The following is a 19226-nucleotide window of genomic DNA, read 5'->3' as shown; positions in this document are numbered from 1 at the left end:
CGTTTTGTTTTTTGGTTCCGTACTGGGTTCACTTCACTGGAATATTGTTACGGAAGTCCTATAACAGCTTGGAGAGGGTGGAGAACTTCTGGCAGTTTGATGCATGTGGACTTGAAGAAAGAGTGCTGTAATTTCTATAGTGAGTTCGATCGGAAGACTGACAGTGGCAGTGGTAGTGAATCCAGTGGAGTATCAGGATGATACCGGCTCAGTTTCCTACGCCACCGGAGTCTCAGGCTTTGAATATAGCTACCTCTCAGTTTTCGGCACTAGCTAACTCGCACCGCTATGTCCATTGCATAGTGAAGCTTGGTGAGCTTTCCTGCTGCTCTCAGCATGAGTGCTCTGCGCTAAAATTGGGTTTTATTTACGCTTCTAATGGTTTGACTTATTTTTTATATTTTATGTCTTGGTACATTGTATCGACAGTGATCGTTTAACATTTCTTGTCATATCTGTGAACTGGCTTTGGATTTGAAGGTCTTTGAGATGCTTGACAGAATTGGGGACAGCTGCAGTTTAAATCTGGCTTCATAAGATGGAGAGATTGAGCATGAGGGAATAATGCTGAGACTTTGGATTTACAATGTCTTAAACGATCTGAGTTGAAGATTGAAAGGGATGAAAATGAACCTCATTAAGCAGAAGAAAGTGGTGATTGTACAAAGTTGAAAGCAAGTGCATGCAAATTTTCGTAGGAGATATGAGAGATCAGCCATGGCACCAGGCCGTGCTTGATGCATCTTCGCAAGAGACTTTTGCACTGTGAATTATAGAATGCTTATTTCGTTGATTTCTTCTTGTTACAATTTGAAGTGGTATTCATAAGTTGCTGTCAGTATGGAGTGCGTATTTGTAAGTTGCTGCAACCTTGCGAATTTCTGTTACCATCGTTAAAATTGCAACACGTGTTCTTGTGTTAGGTGGGGCAGCTATCACTCGGAAAGACGAACTGGAGACAGTGAATGATCCTGTGCTATCAGCTACAACATTGCATTTAAGAGAGGCTATGGGACTTTCCTACACAAATGTGTCAATGGATTGGAGCAGAAGAAATGGCTCATCGATAGTGGATCTCGTTCCCAACAGCACTGATCAACATTTGGGCTTTCAAAATCCGTTTGTCGTTGTTCATGGTGCAGGTTGGTGAGTGCCTCCAGTGAGATTGCGACTTTATGTGGATCCTCCGCATGTACATAGAGTTTTCTGAGATTTTCTGGGTTGGCATTTGTTCGCTGCTTATTGAAGGAGTCACCTTATCAACATCATGTTGCCTCAATTTCTTGCGATCAACACCGCCACCTGCTTTGAGTTGGTCTCTATTTTTTCCTTTGCCTCTTATTGGAAATTACTGACATCTATGAGAACAATCGATATTTTACTTCGGTTATTGGGTGCCGCACGCTTATTTCGTATTTGAACAGGTTCTTATGGTCACTTCCAAGCTAGTAAGTCAGGAGTGAACAAAGGCGACCTGAAAAATCCCTTGGTGAAGGCTGGGTTCGTTGCCACCCGCATTTCAGTAAGTTTTCACATTCACGGTTTTCTGAATGGTTTCCTACCTCTTCGTCATGTCTCTCTGCTTTCTATCGGCTTTAGTTAGAGCTTATGTTTATTCATTACCTCCTCGATTCACAGGTGACTAAGCTGAATCAGGGTGTCGTGCGATCCTTGGCTTTAGGTAAAGATTTGCTATCCATGCACTTTCAGAATTTTTTTTTTTTTTTTTTTTTGAGAAAATCGAGTTGTAAGCAACTTCGAGTTGTTTCATCTATCCTATTGTGGTTCAGAGGGCATTCCTGCTGTGGGCATATCCCCCTTTTCTGCCGGCTGGTCCACTCAAAATAAAGCGGTATCTATCTTATTCATTTAGCATTTGTTTCCCAACCAACGTTTCCCATCAATTGATGTTACGAAATACTTGTGACTCCATCTTAACATCCCTGACGTGCTGCCCCCGATGACATGACAGTTGGTTTCAACATTTTACTAACGACCTTTTGTGCTCCATGCTGGCAGTTGAAACGTGACAATGTCTTGGAAGTTCAGCGAGCAGTCGATGCAGGCTTCGTTCCTGTACATCTTCCTCTTAAAAACTTGCACACACCTCGCTCTGCACTAATTTACCGTTGTGTTTGCTTACAAACTTTTATTTTTAAGGGCACATTGAAGATTACTTTCAAAGTACGCAAAGAACCTATTTCTTATTAATACGTGACACAGAGCAAATGTTAACCATTTACCTCGTTCTGAGATGCAGGTGGTTCATGGAGATGCAGTACTGGATAGTACCCTGGTGAGCATTTTGAGCATTATGTTTTAATTTAGTTGCAATCAAATAATCAATTAAATAATCAAAAATCAAATAAGTAATTCGTATTATCGGATGCGGCCTGGTTGTTTGATTTGCAGGGGTGCACAATTCTTAGTGGAGATGTTCTCGTCAGTCGACTTGCTCAAGTCATAAAACCCAACTTCGTTGTTTTTTTAGTATCCTGCTTGGATTAATGCAATCTCTGCACAACCTCTATTTGCTGGTTCTGCACTTGAGATAGGTCATGAAGTAAGAACATATGAATCCCTGTAGGATGAGACCTTGACCAGAATTTTCATACCAATGTTCCTGGTGTATTCGATCGCTCCCCTGAGCAACCAGGTGCTACGCTTCTGAGAGAAATTGGTGAGCCCTTTGTTTCCTGTGTACTGTGTCTTGGAGTACAGCTCCAAGCAAAGCTGTCTTGCCTCCAGGTGGATATGCGCAGCTTCTTACGTAGTTGTTAGTGTAATGTGTTTTCTTGTAAGATTCTAACTTTGGGTCTCAAGCCAGATCTGATCATCCACACAACACTAGCGAATAAAACTTCGTGAAAATATCACGGCATTTCCCAGGAGGCTGTATATATGCTTAACGTCTTGATAATTGCGTTGTATCATACTTTTTGGCAGTGGTTTATGAGGACTCTAGTTGGACAATTGTTGATCCCCCTTTAGGGATAGGCAGCAACGGTGGAGGTATGATTTCTGGGATTTGTTCGAAGTGTCAGGGTTTGGTGCATTCTGAATGTACACGTTCTATTGTTTATCCGCTGAAACTGTGTGTGATTTTTGAACTCGTATTTATTGCTTCCCGTACATCGGACCTTTCTGGTAGTAATATTAGTTAAATCAAACTGCAACTTAAAGAACCAGCCAACAGTAACTTGCTTTTAAAATCTGTGGTCAGTATAGCTGAGACTACTAACACACCAGTATGTTGTGCAATTTGTCTCGATAGCAGTGGAAACAGCTGTGGCTGCTCACGACACCACTGGAGGCATGTCCACCAAAATTGCCGAAGCTGCTTCAATTGCTGCTATGGGTATTGACGTCTTCATTGTGGAGGTAATTAACGTTAACTTTGTTTAATTCTGTTTATTTGGTAGTTCATATTACCAACAAATTGCAATCTTCTCCCTTGGAAACTTCAAAATAATAAACTCTCAAACAAGTTATTCATGTTACATGTGCTTGCGTTCTTCACTTGTCTTAAAAACACTGATAGAATTCTTTGTTCACCTGGTGCTTATTAGGCAGGAACTCCTCATGCTTTAGAAGCTTTGAGAGGAAAGGTGAAAAATCTGAAGAGCAACAAATCCTGGACTGGTACTCTGATCAGAAACGCTCTCGGTCAAACCTCCTGATTAGTACACTTCAGTGAAGGTCGTATCCAATGTTCCTCTTGATTATCGAAGTTCAGGAAGATGATGAATTGAATATGTATCACCACCGCGCCAGCTCATTTATTGTGGTTGTAGGAGTGCACTGCTTCAGTCAATGTACTTGATGTTCTGCTCAATCAATTACTTGATGTGGGTCTATTTCTAATTGTTGACTTAAGCACGCTATTTATTATCTTCTGATATAAACTACAATTGAAAATTGTAAGTCTATCGAGCATGAATTATAGATGTGATGATTCCACAAAAAAGATGTTTTGGTGTTACTACGAGAGATTGTCTTGTGAGATACACTGCCATTCCAACACACTGAGTTGCAAAATACAATTTTTCTTGTTGTATTTGGGAATGCATTTTTAAATTGAGAGGCATCAAAGGATGAAAATAGATTGGAGGTTTGTTTTCAAAAGTTTTATATTGAAAATAATTTTCTTATGTGGGGATAATTTTTAAAGGATTCAATGTGTTCAATAGGAGGGAGAATGGAGGAAGTTAATGTATGAAATCTCTTTGAATTATTTCTTTTAGAATGCGCAATTTTCTTAGATGTGTTATTAAGCATTCATACTTTTTCATCTATAGGTTTTTTGATCATTAATAGCATTTTATTTTATTTTATTTTATTTTTTGTTGTTGTTGTGAAGTGCTAATAAAAAGAAGGGGTCATTTAAGGTCCAATTTAGGTTAGAATGCATATATTCTTAGGTTTGTTAATAATTTATTAATTTGATTGAAGTTATCAAAATTTTCTTATGTTGTAATATCATATATGCACATGTTTTCATTTTATCATTCTTTATATTTTAATGTTCAATGTATACAATTCTAAGAACAAGATGAAGTTTGAGATTTAATCAAATAATAATTATTTTAGTTAAAATAAACAATGTCTTTTTCTTTTGTTGCAATAAATACTGTATTCAAGTGAAATTTATTACACTAAACATTGATTATTTTTAGTATTCTGCACTAAAAGTAATTGATTTTCTTATTATAATCTACCAAATGAATATTATAAATAAGTGCAAAAGAATGAAGTACAAGTTTACACACTAATACAGGCAACAACAATTTTTGGGAATATATTAAGCATTCAATAAAATGAAATTGAAAGCAAAAATACAGCATTGAAGGAAAAATGTAACGAATCATAATTTATCAAGTTGTTTTTTAAATAAAAATTTCAATAAACATGTTGACATCTGTGTTTGCAAAATACAAACTTTGTAACTTTAAATATTCAAAACAGATGTTTAAAGATTTAGAGTTTTCATATATAAAAACTTTGATTTGTGCAACCTAAATTTTCAAGTTTGTTTCTAAAATAAGACGTGTTTTTATTTGTGTATTTTATTTGTGTAATTAGATAATGATTTAGGGTTTAAGAAATTATTTAGTTGCCAAGAAATTTTAAGCATAAATTAGAATTTAAAATATGTAATATATGTTGTAAAATTAATGTATTATTTTTTAAGCTTTTTTAATTTTAATTTATTTTTTAAAATATTATTATTTTAAATTAAATTTTTATTTTTGGTATTTTGATTAAAGATAATAAATAAATAAATAATTCACTTAGAAATATTAATCCTATATTTCTTCAAAATTTTCTATGCCAAATCTTAAATTTGGGATTTTTAATATATTAATATAAATAGGTAAATATGTTGAAAAATAATTTTACACTAATTTTATTGCAGGGTTCAATATTCATCGACACAAATTTATCACAATCAGCCATAGAAGCAAAAGGAAAAAGTGAAAGGAGCAAGCAGCAGTAGGATGAATGTATTTAGGATGACATCTTAGAACTTAGCATCAAAACGGATGGAAACATCCCCTGAACCGCGTCGGAAGCTTCAGAGGACTTCCGACACCATCCATCGGACGCATAGTACTTGCAATATCCGACCGGCGGTCGGAGTCGGTGATGGGTTTTGACTGCAGCGAGATCGCAGGTTTACTTTCAGCAGCCTATGATCATCGCAGCCTGAAGGAGGAAAAACCGAGGCACTCGCTCGCTTTCCGCCCCTCTTACAATTCCCGATTTTGGCCATTTGGGTCCAACCGCAGACACAGATTCTCACTTGGGTCGTGTTCGTTTACTCGCAGAGAGGGCGAATCGTTTGTGGGTTTTTTTTTGCGGGGATAGATCCCGAGAGCTGTGCAGCATGGAGGCAATGCTGACCTGCGGAAATTGGACGCAGACGCTGGGATGTGTGGGTAAGGTTAGGCTGGGAGGCGGCGGAGTTTCCTCGGACAAGACGGTGTTTGGCGCTCACAATGGTTTGCGGAGAAGTAGCAGCGCTGGGTTGAGCTCAGTGGCGAAGGAGCTTCGTGTTGTGTCGTCTTTTAGAAGACGACAAGCGGCGAATGTTGGGGCGGGGGATTTGAGTGTGAGGGCCGCGAGTGGCAATGGTGCAGCGCCGAAGCAGTTTGATTACGACGTAGTGATTATTGGTGCTGGAGTTGGAGGGCACGGCGCCGCTCTTCATGCTGTTGAGAAGGTGCGCTGGTTTGATCCAGACTTTGCTCTGTTTGTGGGGTGCCTCTCATTGTGTCACATTCCTTGTTGCTGCTGCACGAATGGACGTGGTATTCAACGTGGGATTGGTGCATGATGGGCAATGACAATGTAGGGGTTGAAGACGGCAATCATCGAGGGAGATGTAGTGGGCGGAACTTGCGTGAACCGAGGGTGTGTACCTTCGAAAGCTCTCTTGGCTGTGAGTGGACGGATGCGCGAACTCCGAGATGAGCACCATCTCAAGGCCCTCGGAATCCAGGTTTGCACACATGGTTGCTTTCACCAACTTTTCTCTGATATATTCGCTTCTTTGATTTAAAGCTTTTGGGAAAAGAGGATTCCTAAAAAAATTATGAAGGAAGGCAAGCCCTAATTTTATTTTTCTTCAATGTGCTTTTGTTAGGTGGGAGCGGCAAATTTCGATAGGCAGTCAGTTGCTGACCACGCCAACAACCTGGCCACTAAAATTCGAGGAAATCTCACCAACTCTATGAAGGCACTTGGTGTTGATATTCTGACTGGTGTTGGCTCCATCGTGGTATGTAATCTTTGAAACCCGATCAGTGCCTAACAATGACTGACTGTATATGAAGATGTACAAATGTTTTCCGTTGCATAGGATTGTCAATTTGAACTGGTTTATGATCGGGAAGTGGTGATGTCGCCATCCATCTTCTACTTGAAACCCCAAAATTAAGCAGTCTACAAGGCTATATTGCTTATGAAGACCATTCAATCAACAAACTTCTTGTCTTGACATTTCTTACAGGCTCCTCAAGTTGTGAAATATGGAAAAATTGGATTTTCTGACAAAACTGTGACAGCACGCAACATTATCATTGCAACTGGTTCGGTGCCTTTTGTTCCTCCAGGAATTGAAGTTGATGGTAAGAAACTATCATCGTTGATACTTTAGATGCTTTCAAATCTTGTATTGCCGCGATAAGAACAAAATCTGATTCATATGGAGGATGCTCAGGAAAGACGGTGTTCACGAGTGACCATGCGTTGAAGCTGGAGTGGATTCCCGACTGGATCACTATTGTCGGAAGTGGTTACATTGGTCTTGAGTTCAGTGATGTTTACACTGCCCTTGGAAGCGAGGTACAGTTTTATTGAAAGGACACAATATTTTTAAAAATAAAATGGATATATTGGGTTCTAGTTTTAAAAAGTTGTCATCTAGTGGAGCTTATTTTCCTCTTGCTGTGGGTTGGCAGGTCACGTTTGTTGAAGCTCTTGATGGTTTGATGCCAGGCTTTGATCCCGAGATCGGCAAGCTTGCACAGAGGATCTTGATCAATCCTCGTAAAATTGATTATCATGTTGGAGTGTTGGCCAAGAAGGTGATTCTTACCCCATACACTGGATCAGACGTTCCTCATTTTGGAAGCCTTATAATTTGCACCTTTCGTCCCAGAGTCTTCAGCATGTATCGATTTTGATCATGGTTTCGCTTATGGTTTGTTATGCAGATTACTCCGGCTAAAGACGGGAAGCCAGTGCAAATTGAACTTGTTGACACAAAAACCAAGGAACCAAAAGACATTCTTGAGGTATAGAAGACGTACAGTTTTCTTGTTTCATTTTTTACATTCTGAGTTGATGCATTTGAACTCCGCAAGCTTGTCTTCTTGAAAAGCACCACGTGCCTGATCCTCGTTTTTTATGCAGGTCGATGCAGCCCTTATCGCAACAGGGCGTTCCCCATTCACGAAAGGCTTGGGGCTCGAAAAGGTAAATTGAGCATTGACATATAAAATTTCCAATTAATGTGATGGTTTCGTTGGTATACATGATGGAATACATATCAGTGAGTCCTTGTTTCACTTTGCTCTCAGATCTTGAGGAATCCTGTGATGGCTTGCAGATCAATGTGACTACACAGAGAGGATTTGTACCAGTTGATGAGCGCATGCAAGTGCTTGATTCTGAAGGCAAGCCGGTGAGTAGCCTCCTACTTGTGGTCCTCTACTGAGTCTATCTTGGATGCTACTTTTGATGTTGATCTGAATTGCGTGAGAGTGAACGATGTCAATGGGCGTTTTGTCTCAGAAGTTGTAATTATCTTATCATTTGTAGCGGTGGTGCAGGTACCACACTTGTATTGCATCGGCGATGCAAATGGCAAGATGATGCTTGCTCATGCAGCAAGCGCTCAAGGCATTTCGGGTGGGTCATACGACCCTGTTCCTCGGGATTGAAGCGCTAACATTGGATTCATAACATTATATTCATATTTATTTTATTGATTATGGGCAATCTCACTCGTCCCAGTTTCTCACATAAAATCGATATGCGTTGGTTTTTTATGAACAGTAATTGAGCAGATTGCTGGCCGAGATAACATTTTGAACCATAATAGCGTGCCCGCGGCCTGTTTCACGCACCCTGAGATCAGCATGGTTGGCTTGACTGAGGTACAGTGGTCCTGTTGTTTTAGAAGCTATCGTGGCAGTGCCTTAGTTTTGGATCTTCTTGTGATGTTATTGGCATGGCTCAAGGCCCTTAGTCCATTTCCTATTCTGGTAAGAACGGATTTCTTTTTATTTCTTTGCAGCCACAAGCAAGAGCGTTGGGAACGGAAGAGGGTTTCAAAGTAAGCGTTGCAAAGACTAGCTTCAAAGCCAACACCAAGGCGCTTGCTGAGAATGAAGGCGAGGGACTAGCTAAGGTAAAGCTTCTGTTTTTTGTTTTTTTATTTTTTATTTTTACATGTATTTTCGATTATATATATATATATCACACACACTGAAGTAGTCTCAGCATTCAGTTCGTATGATCCTATTGTAACTCTCTCGATCTTTCATGCTTTCTTTACCATGTACTTCTTCCTCAATTCCTTGTTTTTTTTCTGAACTATGTGGCTGTTTGTTTGCATACAGATGATCTACCGGCCAGACACTGGCGAAATTCTGGGTGTTCACATTCTTGGTCTCCATGCCGCTGACCTTATTCACGAAGCCTCAAACGCTATTGCGATGGGCAACACCATCAGGGTGAGTCCATGAACTCATTTGATTCACAGTTGCTGCTGAACCTTTTAATTCCCAGCTAGGATCCTTGATTTACCAATCAATATTCGTCACGTCTTGCTATCGATTGCTGTGTATTCCTAAAACAACTGGTTGTTCTTCTTGAATAGGACATCAAGTTTGCTGTTCATGCCCATCCCACCTTATCTGAAGTTTTGGACGAGCTGTTCAAGGCAGCTAAGGTATTTCTTTCGAACTCAAAGTAGTTGGTGTAGCATTTTGAATGAACCTCAGTGGAATTCAGGATTGTGCTTCATGTGTTTCTTCTTCATGGGACGATTTATCCTGCTTCATTTTTCTGCTTTCTAAAGCTTGTTGGTTTGAGGGTTGGCAGCTTGACGAGGAGCATGCGGCAGTAGAAACCCCAAAGGAAGTACTTGAATCAGTGAGTGCTTGATGTCTCGGCTCAGTCGTTCTTGTCGAAGATTATTTGATTTCTGGTCGTCGTATTTATATTTATATATCCTACACAACCTGGAGTTGCGCATGATTTCTAAACAGACGTTAAGTCTGTAGAATCAAGGTTTAGTTTACTTCCAACATCCATTGACAAGCGCGGTAGTTAGGATTGATCAAAGCTTTAGTGAGGATGCGGAAATAGGTAAGAATTGAAAGAATCCTCATATTCGAGCGGTTTTTAATTTGAAATAGTTTCAACGACGGACAGTTGTTGGATCTGTCTTGTGCACAATTCCCGTGAATCTTTAGCAGGTTTAACGAACTCACAGCATGAGAATCATTCCGACATCAGTGGACGAGTAAACTTCTGTGAATTCTGCAATTAGGATCTCTTCCTTTTAGAAATAAGGTTCTCGATTTTCGTGAAACATTTGCCAAGTGCCCAAAGTGCAGTAGAGACTGCATTCTTTAATGCCTTTTCCTAAAAGGTATTACTGTTAAATACCCAAATTCTCCAGATTCATCAATTTCTAAACTACTTTATCATAACCCTATCAGAACTCTGTCGGAACTCTATTCGTATGGTATATCCTTTGCTTCTGCTGCAACCGAATAGATATTGCTCAAGAGAACATGAGGAATCCTGCGCTGAAGTTGTCAGCAGGGCTTTTGCACATCGCGGTATCTCTTAAATGGTGTGTGGAGTGGCATTTAATAACTTAACGCCCTACTCTTAATGAGGATAGAGTTATTTAGGGTTTGCCTTGCCTCCATCTCAGCGAGTTTCGTTTTATTTGGGTTTTGTACCTGTTCTGGTTTTGTGTCTTATCGAATAGTATAGCGAGCCCCAGTTATATTGGGATGTCTACAAATAGACGTGTTATATATAAAAATATAATTCAAGCAATAAAAGAATGTCTGCAACCATAAGAAAACATGTGATGAAGACTACATAAGTACTTGCAATATGTAAACTCTTTTTGGAATATTAGTGGAGTAACCTGAGATCTTCCTTGTAAAAAACAACATTTCTATCTATGTGATACTTTACTTTCAAGGGTACAAATGCCTCAAGTAAGATACATATAAAATAAAAATCTGAATGCCACTTGTTTGCCAATGTGCAACAATAGTTGAACACAATGTCCCCCATACTTGATTTTCATCTGTCGAATGCTCACTTTATCTTGAGAAAGAGTATATGATTGTTAGTATATTTTAATTAAGACATGTATATATATATATATATATATATATGTGTGTGTGTGTGTGTACAATACACGCATGTATGAAATACTGGTTTGTTCTTGTCTGTTCAAATTTATTTCAACGACATAATTACATAATTATATATATAAGCATTGGCGATAGTAAACCATGACTTTATGGTGTTGGAATTTTCAAATGCAATTACAATTTATTTTGAATGATCATACACAATAAGAAAGAAAAGACAAAAGAAAGAAATAGAAGAAAGAAATAGAAACTAATAAATAAAGAAGAAAAACAAAAAGGAGTTTTATTTTTCTCACTTTTCTTTTATTTTCTTTCTCGAATGATGGTATTTGTCATTTATTGTATGCTTTTCGAGTTTAAAAAAATGATGTTATTGACGGAAATGTTTGTGAAAGCCTTTTATGAACCATACACAAAAGCAAAATAGTTGACAACATCTAATTTAAGAAGTATTACAAAAAATTACAACATATTGGCCATAAGAAGGAGTTCGTATCAAGGTTTTATGTCATCCAAAGCTACGTGTTATTTACTACAGCCCTACATGAATAATTAAAATCTTTTAATCGACATTGGGTCCAATTACCTTTGACACGTTTTAATTTTGTACATCTCAAATCACATGAAAGAAAGGATGAAAGGTTACTACATAAATCCACGTCCTGTTTCATTTCTCATCATTTCCCCATTATTCATCATTCTTGTTAGGTGGGTCAAGTATTATCAACTCACATACGAAAAAAATAAGAAAAATAATTGACACAAACATGATCGATTAACGACATATTATAAGACGGCACTAAAGACCGCCCCTAATTCGGAACAACTGACGACCGAGGGTATCAACCATCGGTCAAACCATCAGGGTATAGATAGACATGGAAGGTATCAATCGGGGCGAGATTAGGGTTGCCGGTGTGTGGGCTCCTCCGAACACGCGCTTTCTCGAGGCTTCTCCGCAAGCGCTGCAGTAACTGGCTCGTAGATTTGCACTTGTTTCTTCCGAGCGTCGATTTCGAGAAAGAAAGTTTTTCTTCTGCAGCTCGATTCTTCGGTGGCACGCGATTAGGATGGGCCCAGCACCTCCTAAATCCGTGCTCGGACATGGGTGTACCAAGGGCAGATGGACTCGAAGAACTGTTGAGAACTATCATTGTGGAATCGAAGTGGTCGAATTGTGAAACCGATCTCTCGAGATGGTTGGATTAGGTGAGCTCCACATAATTGCAACCCTGTTGTGAAGTATGAAATGAAGGGTAGGATGATATTCGTGGAGGCTCTTGCAGCGGTCTAGGAGTGTAGAACTGTATACGTTTCTGCTTTTAAGTCATGTATTTCGTTACGGGATTTATGAAATGCCTACTATTATACTATCCACAATTGAGTTCCGGGAGGGTTATTTACTGACAGGAACTACTTACACATGTGGAACTGAGGCTTCACGTGCAATTGAAAGTACTGCTCCTCAGTTTTGCTTCCGGCAATAAATTAGACTTCAGCAGTCAGGGAACTTAGCCAGAAATTAGGATGCACGATATGCTGGGTGCTACAGAACTTGTTCGCGGGGAGGAAGTGTCATCGAAGGAGCATATTGAGCAGGTTTCGGAAATAGCAAATTAGCGATGCAGCTCGCGCCAATTGCAAATTCCAAGTGGCACCGCTCCAATTCGGGCACGGGCTTGCCGGTCACCAGTTCACGGTGACAATCTTTGACAGATGGGTGCCCCTCGGATCCCAACTTTGAATTCAAATTTGGCGCCGTCGGCGCCGAAGGTTGCTCTTGTGGCGTAGGCTGATCGGAGGCCTCCGATTAGGGATCGTGCGGTTGAATCCGTACCCACGCTTCTGAACGGTTACTGCTCGCGCACCTGGTTTCTACGAAGCACCAGGGCTAGAACATATTTTTTTATAACCTCAATTATCACCGCAATTATCTCGGTTGCGATGAATCACCATCGACGGTCCTCGATATTTCTATTTTGAAACTGAGTGGACCGACCTTTCTTAGGTCACTTTGTTACCTTCGTCGATTTGAAATTTTAATCACCGGGTGGGAAATTCGGCGAGTTTCTGTGCAATTGTTTTTGCCAGAGTAACTTGCTTTTCAAGCTTGAGGGGGCGCTTCACCCGCCCCATTTTGACTGTTAGATGTGGGCGAGGTCAACTGTTTTGTCTGCGGTCTCTGAAGCCTACGTTATCGGGAGCGAGTGCCGGAGGCAGTGACTTCGTGTTCCTTCTCGTTTGTGATCCGAGCGGAAGTTGAGATTGTGGGCACCGTGATCTGCTTCAGAAGAAACTTCAAGTGTGCCTCCTCTTCTCGCAGCTCCTTTTGCTTCCTATTAGCTCCCTTTCTTCCTTGTAGCTCTTCCATCGAGTTTCTGTGACTTTGGGCTCTTCTTTCACAACACCCACTTTCGATTTTTCTGGTTGTGTTGGGCTGTTTCGGTACTTCTTTGGGCGCTTTGAGACGAGCGCCACAGATTGAGTGCGTAGTCTTCCCCTGATCTACCTCTCTGCCCTTGCGCTGCCCAGATTTCTACCTATATTGGCAGAGTCGCTGCAGTTTCTAGGGTTACTTTGCGGCGTTTCGGAAGGGACAATACTATCAACGTCAGAATTTTAGGGTTCTGCTTTTGCGCGGAGCAGTCGTTCTTGCTGCCAAGGGGCTTGCGCCTGCGTATGCCGCGTAGTGTGTGAGTTTACAAGAAGCAGAACATAGACCTTTACGGACAAGGATAACAGGGTGCGCTGCTCTGCTGTTAGCTAGAAGCAACAGGACTATTGGGCTGGACTTCCAGACCTTGAAAGTCTCTCTCGAGGTTGATTCAGGATGGTACCCCCTAGGAAGAGGAAGTTGATTCAGACATGCCCTGTTACTACGACGCTTTCCATAGGTGGGTCTTCAGTTTCCGAGTGCAGAGTGGGTTCTTCGCTTGTCGCAAGTCATTGACGCCTCCGTTCGTGTCTCTAAAAAGACTCTTATCTCCATGTTGCAAGTTTATAGAAATGTCTTGATGTCTAGTTTGTGCCGAAATGGAACAGTTCATCCTAGATCTTTCCATGCTGCGTTTTCCACTGGAAAACTAATAGCTACAACTGGATTCTGAACGTATAAGTCGCGTGACTCGACTTTTGATTTTTTTTGTTTTCTTCGATTCAGAGAGACCAATTTTAAATTCGTGTTAAGACCCGGGAAAGGCCCAACTTTGTGACTGCAGAATACGCACCCACTGACTTTAAGTGCTCGACTGAAGATTGTTTTCTCAGGATCCCTAGTATCGCGTAGTTAAGGATATCTGAAACACTATTTTCTGTTGTCTTGCAGGAAACTGTGTAGTCGAATTCCCTAATGACGTGGAGCAAGATTATAGCCCTAACACTCTAAGTCTGCAAGTTCACAAGTCTGCTTCAATTCGAATTTCCGGTATACCGCTCGTTTTGAATAAACACTAGAAGTAGCCATTGAGTTTAAATAAAGAAGGATCTGCTAATTTCTTTGCGTGGTTCTATTCTGTACCTCAACTTTTATACGGCTCTGTGAGTTCGAAACTCACTCGCCAATGACTTGAGTGTCCTTTGGATTCTGAGGAGGCGCTTTTGGCTTTGGGAAGTTGGCGGTCATTTAGTTTTTTATTTTTTTAGTTTTTTAGTTTTTTCTAGATAGATCCTTAATTCTCACTTAAACGGTTGAGTGTAGTCATCATCTCTTTGGAGGATCGCGTAGTTCATTTCACCATTCTTGTTTGGTTCGTGCGCTTGCTTTGTCCTGCCTTGACGTTTATGTTCTGGGGTCTGGGTGTTGCAGTTGATTCATCCAAGCATCAGCCCTCTGGAATTCTTAGCCATTCTAGCCCTGGTAATTCTTCTTCAGAACTTGCTACTGGGCTTTGTCTTCTTGATTTAGCAAAACATAGAAATTCCCTGTTCTCATGAGATTGTGGAGATAGCCTCCTCGTAACGTTTAGTGAGCGCTTCTGTGTTAGATATCACCCATAGAATTTTTGAAGATCTTGCTACCTGATTTCAATTCCACGCTGATTTGTGTCTGCTTTTTAAACTCAGGTCCTGGTTCCCGAATGGGCATTTCGTTCCAACTAATTAATCCTAAAAGTCTGGACAAAGTCAATGATGAGCTTCTGGAGGTACCATCCTTGCCCAATCTTCAGAAGCGCACTCACTTTAATACCCCGGGGATGTCCAAATCGTTACCATTAATTATTTATATATTTCTAGCTCAGATATAATTGAGCCGACGGAAAGTGATGTGTAAAAGTGCCGGAGGATTTTGCGAAAATATGCACAAACGCAATGACTTTAACTAATTGCTCTATGTTGGACTCAGGGTGTCACCCAATTGTACAAGCGGGAACTACCAGCGATGAGCTATGCTGCTGGTACTGGAAAGGAATCTAATTTTCTTGAAAACTGCACGACGAGTGGGTGAGTGCTAACTGTGTATCTGTCAATGATTCCTTGAGATCCTCAGCATGTGCCATAGCGTGTGTCTCGGGTAGGAACTAACAGTTGGATACAATCTCCCGCAGGAAGTATTGTACGCTGTTAATGAAGAAGACTGGCGCTTCTCTCGCTGACCCTGAGGTGCTTATTTTCCTTTATGTGCACACTGCTCCTGTTATTCCTTGAAAAGCTCAGCTTTGCACATCCTATCATGTAAATCCTTACTCGAATGAAAGTTTAACTGGACGGACTTGCTGCAGGTTGTCGTAGGAGCTATCACTTACCAGATTCTGCCTTCTAGTACGAACTATGTTGAAATTCCCCTGGCTGCCGTGGATCAAGCTTGTCAGCGCCAGGGCTTGGGTCAGTTGCTTGTCGGCGAGCTAGCACGCAGGTTGACAGATGTGGGTGTGTTGACGTTGTTTTGTTGGGGCGATCAAGAGTCTGAGCAGTTCTGGAATAAACAAGTATGTTCGCTTGCTACACACTTTCAGTATCTGTACATTTCTTGTTCGACAATCTTCTTTGCAGTTGATCGCAACATCATTATACCTGGGACTCTGATTTTTTACTCTCCAATTTATCATTGTTGCAAAATTTGTCCCGTTGTCTTGGGTTAGCTGTCTCTTCTCAGCCTTTATTGCTCAAGACGGCAATTTTCTGCAGGGCTTCTTGAAAATTGCGGAAGTTGATGCCCAGGGTAGGCCCCAAAAACTGCGTTTGAAGAATGAAATTCGGAAGGCTATGTCTTTTCCTGGAAATTCAGCTCTTATGGTTTGTCATTTGACTAGGGTGAATTCGCCTTCACCACTCACTTGTGCTGGTGAAACCACTCCTCTCCGGGACTCTGCTTCAGTTCGCGCTGCAGTTCAAACTCCCATCGCCTACAGTGACGTATCGGATCCGTGTCCGTCTCCTCATGGTAGTACGCCCTGTGAGGCACGTCCCTCAGATGCGAGTCAAGATCAAGCAGTCACCTCCACTTGCAGTCCAATTCGTAATAATGCTTCCTTGAAAGGGAACTTAAACAACAGAGCATCCCATAGGAAAGTCACCGTTGTGACTAATTCTACTCCTGGCTCTGAGCCCTCTTCAGTTAGGTCCAACCGCACCCTCAAGTTTTCAAGACCTGAAAAAGATGTGTCCTTGGAAAAGGAGCCGTCGGAATGCGCTCTCCGTACATCGTCAGTTGATTTTGATGGGACTTCAGAGGGGGAGAAGATTCCACCTACCAGTTCACCTGCAGATGCTACTTGTGTGGAGAAATCATCGTCTTCATCCGAAGTGGTTTCGCATTGTAGCAGTGCATCAAGGGTACCTCTAAAGAATTTGAACATAGCCCCTGTGAAGAAGAGGCCGTGGAAAAGTACTCAATGTGTTGATCTGAACGTTGTTTCAGAGCATCCGGGGTCTCGACTGTCCTCTAGCATCAGTAAGTTATAGCTGTTATCTTAAGTCGTATGGGTTCAGAATTACATGATGTTATCTAGATGGCTAGATTATAGTTAACTTACATTGAAATCTCGTGACGTTCCTTTTATTTGCGCATCTTTTGGGTCGTTCTGAAACCCCGATTGTTTGGTACCTCAGACTGCGGTCCCGAAAAGGAGAACAACCAGCCGGCTGTTGAAGAAGTCTCTGAAACTGAACGTGGACGAGATGATATTACTTTGAATGCTGGCTTAAAGCGCCCTCGGCAAGATACATTTCCAGTTAAAACGGTTGGTAGAAGATCAGTGAGGAGACGAAGAGGCGAGAGTCCGTCATCTGTACTCTCTATATTGCAAGCTTCTGAACCATCACTAGTCGAGCCAACCCGAAATCTTGAGCATTTGTGTGATGTTCAAAAGGCTAAACCGACCGTACCAACCATTCGAGAGTCTAAAATCATGGATTGTAAGCAGTCAATGGCAGATGAATCGTTTTCACCTTCGGGCGTGGGTGATGAACATTTGGATCCAAGGTTCGACAAACAAGGAAAGGATTCTACCATCCGTAAGCGGTTAACGAACCGACTAATTCATGTGCCCGACGTTAGAGAGGACTTGGCTTCTCCAGCGAAGACATGCACCCCAGTTGTGTTCCTTATGACTATGCCCAACGACCCTAAGAAAAGAGCGCTTGCACAGGTTCGCTCCTGAAACGTGCTTTTGGTAATGTTCTTCAAATTATAAAGCTCATTACACAAGTAAATTCCTGAAGGATGACAATCGTTTTGACTCTCTAAGGTAGTATTGGCAGTTGGTGGAGAAACTTGGAGGGAGGGTTACTGGAGACGGAGGTGAATGTACTCATATCGTCACCTGCGAAGCGAGAAGGACCCTAAATTTCTGCTCAGCTATTTGCAATGGGTAAACCTCGCTTCTGTGATATCCGAAGTTATCTAGAGTGCACTTGATTATCATGTTGGCAGAACCTTAATCGAGTGCACACAGCCAGGAATATAATTTTTCATTCTTAAGGGAGTATGCGGGTGTTAAGATTTGCAATACTTGTTTTTTTCTGCTTCATGTTAATCTCATGTTTTCAATTCGCAGGGCATGGGTTGTCACGCCAGACTGGTTGAAAGCCAGCAGCAGATTGAAATATTTTGCTGGTGAGTACCATCTGCCATCCTGTTGCTCTGAATTACGGTTCTATTATTGTTTGAGTTAGTGTTTAATACTAGTCTAACCTAATTGACGGGGCCGCTAATACTCGCATTCTTACCCACAAGTTTTTTGTGATTGTAACAGATGAAAAGTCGTATATTCTTAGAGACAAGCAGTTTGAATCCAAGTACAAAGTTAGTATAGCAACTGTGATTCAATTAGCACAACGAAGGCCTTGCTCCTTGTTCACTGGATTCTCTCTCTACCCGACATCTCATGTGCAACCTCCCCTAAGCACTATCACCAAATTAATTCAGGCCTCAGGTGGAAAGGTAAGACCTGCCCCATCATTACTGCTGTCACTTTTCTTCTCCTTTTTCCCTCCTTGCGTGAAATTTTAATTTTAATTACTTATATTCATATTTAATGATAAGTTTTGCTCGTCTTAATCATGCAGTCTTTGTGAAAATATCAGGCCATATTTAAGTCCTGCTCTAAAAATGGATGTGTGTTTGCAGATTCTCTCAAGCTTGGACCAAGCCATGCAGGAAAGGAATGCCTCGCACTCTATTGTTCTGTCTGGTGAGGCAGACAAGGCAGAAGCTGACATAGCATCAAGGGCTGGACTTCGAACTTTTACTGGCGAATGGTTTATGCAAGCCATTGTGAGACAGAGAATAGATTTCGATGCCAAAGTGTTGGATGACCATTAGCCATTCTTGTGTTATCCGATTTGCATGTATAGTAGTACACGGGTCGAATTCAATCGGCTCAGTTGGACAGAGAATGAATTGTCGAGTTAGGGAAACGCGGTCCGATATACCATTGTGACGAAGTTTCCGACATCCAGCATTTTCTACCAGGATATTGACTTTTAATAGCGGCCTTCGGCCAAATCATTTACTAGGGGATTTTTCATGTTTCTGTAAGTAGAACCCCTGAAATTGAAGATGAAACCAAACAGTTCTGATTGTACTCAAGGAACACCGGACGTGAGTGAGCTTTGTATTCCTGTTCTGAATATTTTCGATTAAAGCTGCTGGATCAACTTTTATAACCAATCAACGATGTTTTTCGCATTTGATCCATCTCGATCCGCCATGGTTGGTGTATAAGAAGCGTTGAGTTGGTGAGCAGTAGCAAAAACAGCCTAAATCGTCTGCGACTAGGTACACTGTCAGCGTCATGCGTCCCGTATCCATGGTGGCTGTTGACGTGTAGTTGCCATGTGCCCCATCACGTTTATTTCGGAATTTCTCCTATC

The 19226-nt window shown here is 41.2% G+C and overlaps 3 protein-coding genes across 13 annotated transcripts; all 3 read left to right on the top strand.

Moving 5' to 3' along the window:
* Window positions 1–8: 8 nt before the first annotated feature.
* On the top strand, window positions 9–3927 carry LOC112285657 (isopentenyl phosphate kinase). The gene is made up of 12 exons (XM_073535900.2): window positions 9–312; window positions 924–1142; window positions 1425–1522; window positions 1639–1681; window positions 1791–1852; window positions 2020–2076; window positions 2261–2296; window positions 2413–2506; window positions 2594–2680; window positions 2947–3012; window positions 3275–3381; window positions 3570–3927. Exons 1-12 carry the CDS (start codon window positions 198–200, stop codon window positions 3678–3680), a joined length of 1095 nt encoding a protein of 364 aa, XP_073392001.1. The 5' UTR covers window positions 9–197; the 3' UTR covers window positions 3681–3927.
* Window positions 3928–5684: 1757 nt separating this feature from the next.
* Window positions 5685–10028, top strand: LOC112285656 (dihydrolipoyl dehydrogenase 2, chloroplastic). Its single transcript, XM_024526635.3, has 15 exons — window positions 5685–6223; window positions 6356–6502; window positions 6647–6781; window positions 7013–7130; window positions 7223–7347; window positions 7464–7589; window positions 7719–7799; window positions 7918–7980; window positions 8114–8188; window positions 8337–8415; window positions 8563–8663; window positions 8804–8917; window positions 9129–9242; window positions 9389–9460; window positions 9613–10028. Exons 1-15 carry the CDS (start codon window positions 5888–5890, stop codon window positions 9673–9675), a joined length of 1749 nt encoding a protein of 582 aa, XP_024382403.1. The 5' UTR covers window positions 5685–5887; the 3' UTR covers window positions 9676–10028.
* A 2935-nt stretch (window positions 10029–12963) lies between these two features.
* Window positions 12964–19023, top strand: LOC112285941 (uncharacterized). 11 transcript variants are annotated; one of them, XM_024527349.3, is made up of 13 exons: window positions 12964–13807; window positions 14239–14337; window positions 14719–14769; window positions 14976–15055; window positions 15256–15353; window positions 15458–15512; window positions 15632–15838; window positions 16038–16803; window positions 16962–17500; window positions 17613–17722; window positions 17909–17967; window positions 18107–18294; window positions 18481–19023. In XM_024527349.3, the coding sequence occupies exons 1-13, from the start codon at window positions 13744–13746 to the stop codon at window positions 18673–18675; spliced, it is 2511 nt and encodes an 836-aa protein (XP_024383117.1). In that variant the 5' UTR covers window positions 12964–13743; the 3' UTR covers window positions 18676–19023. The 11 variants fall into 11 exon arrangements, with proteins under 11 accessions (XP_024383117.1, XP_090108411.1, XP_024383120.1 ...); XM_090252285.1 differs by having other exon boundaries at window positions 13075–13215; XM_024527352.3 differs by having other exon boundaries at window positions 13075–13215; window positions 17604–17722.
* The last annotated feature ends 203 nt before the right edge of the window (window positions 19024–19226 follow it).

The sequence above is a fragment of the Physcomitrium patens genome, chromosome 8 (genome assembly GCF_059467195.1).
Source record: "Physcomitrium patens ecotype Gransden chromosome 8, ASM5946719v1, whole genome shotgun sequence".
NCBI classification, from domain to species: Eukaryota; Viridiplantae; Streptophyta; class Bryopsida; order Funariales; family Funariaceae; genus Physcomitrium; species Physcomitrium patens.
Note: the sequence above shows the minus strand (reverse complement) of the source record. Positions and strands in the feature narration are given on the sequence as shown.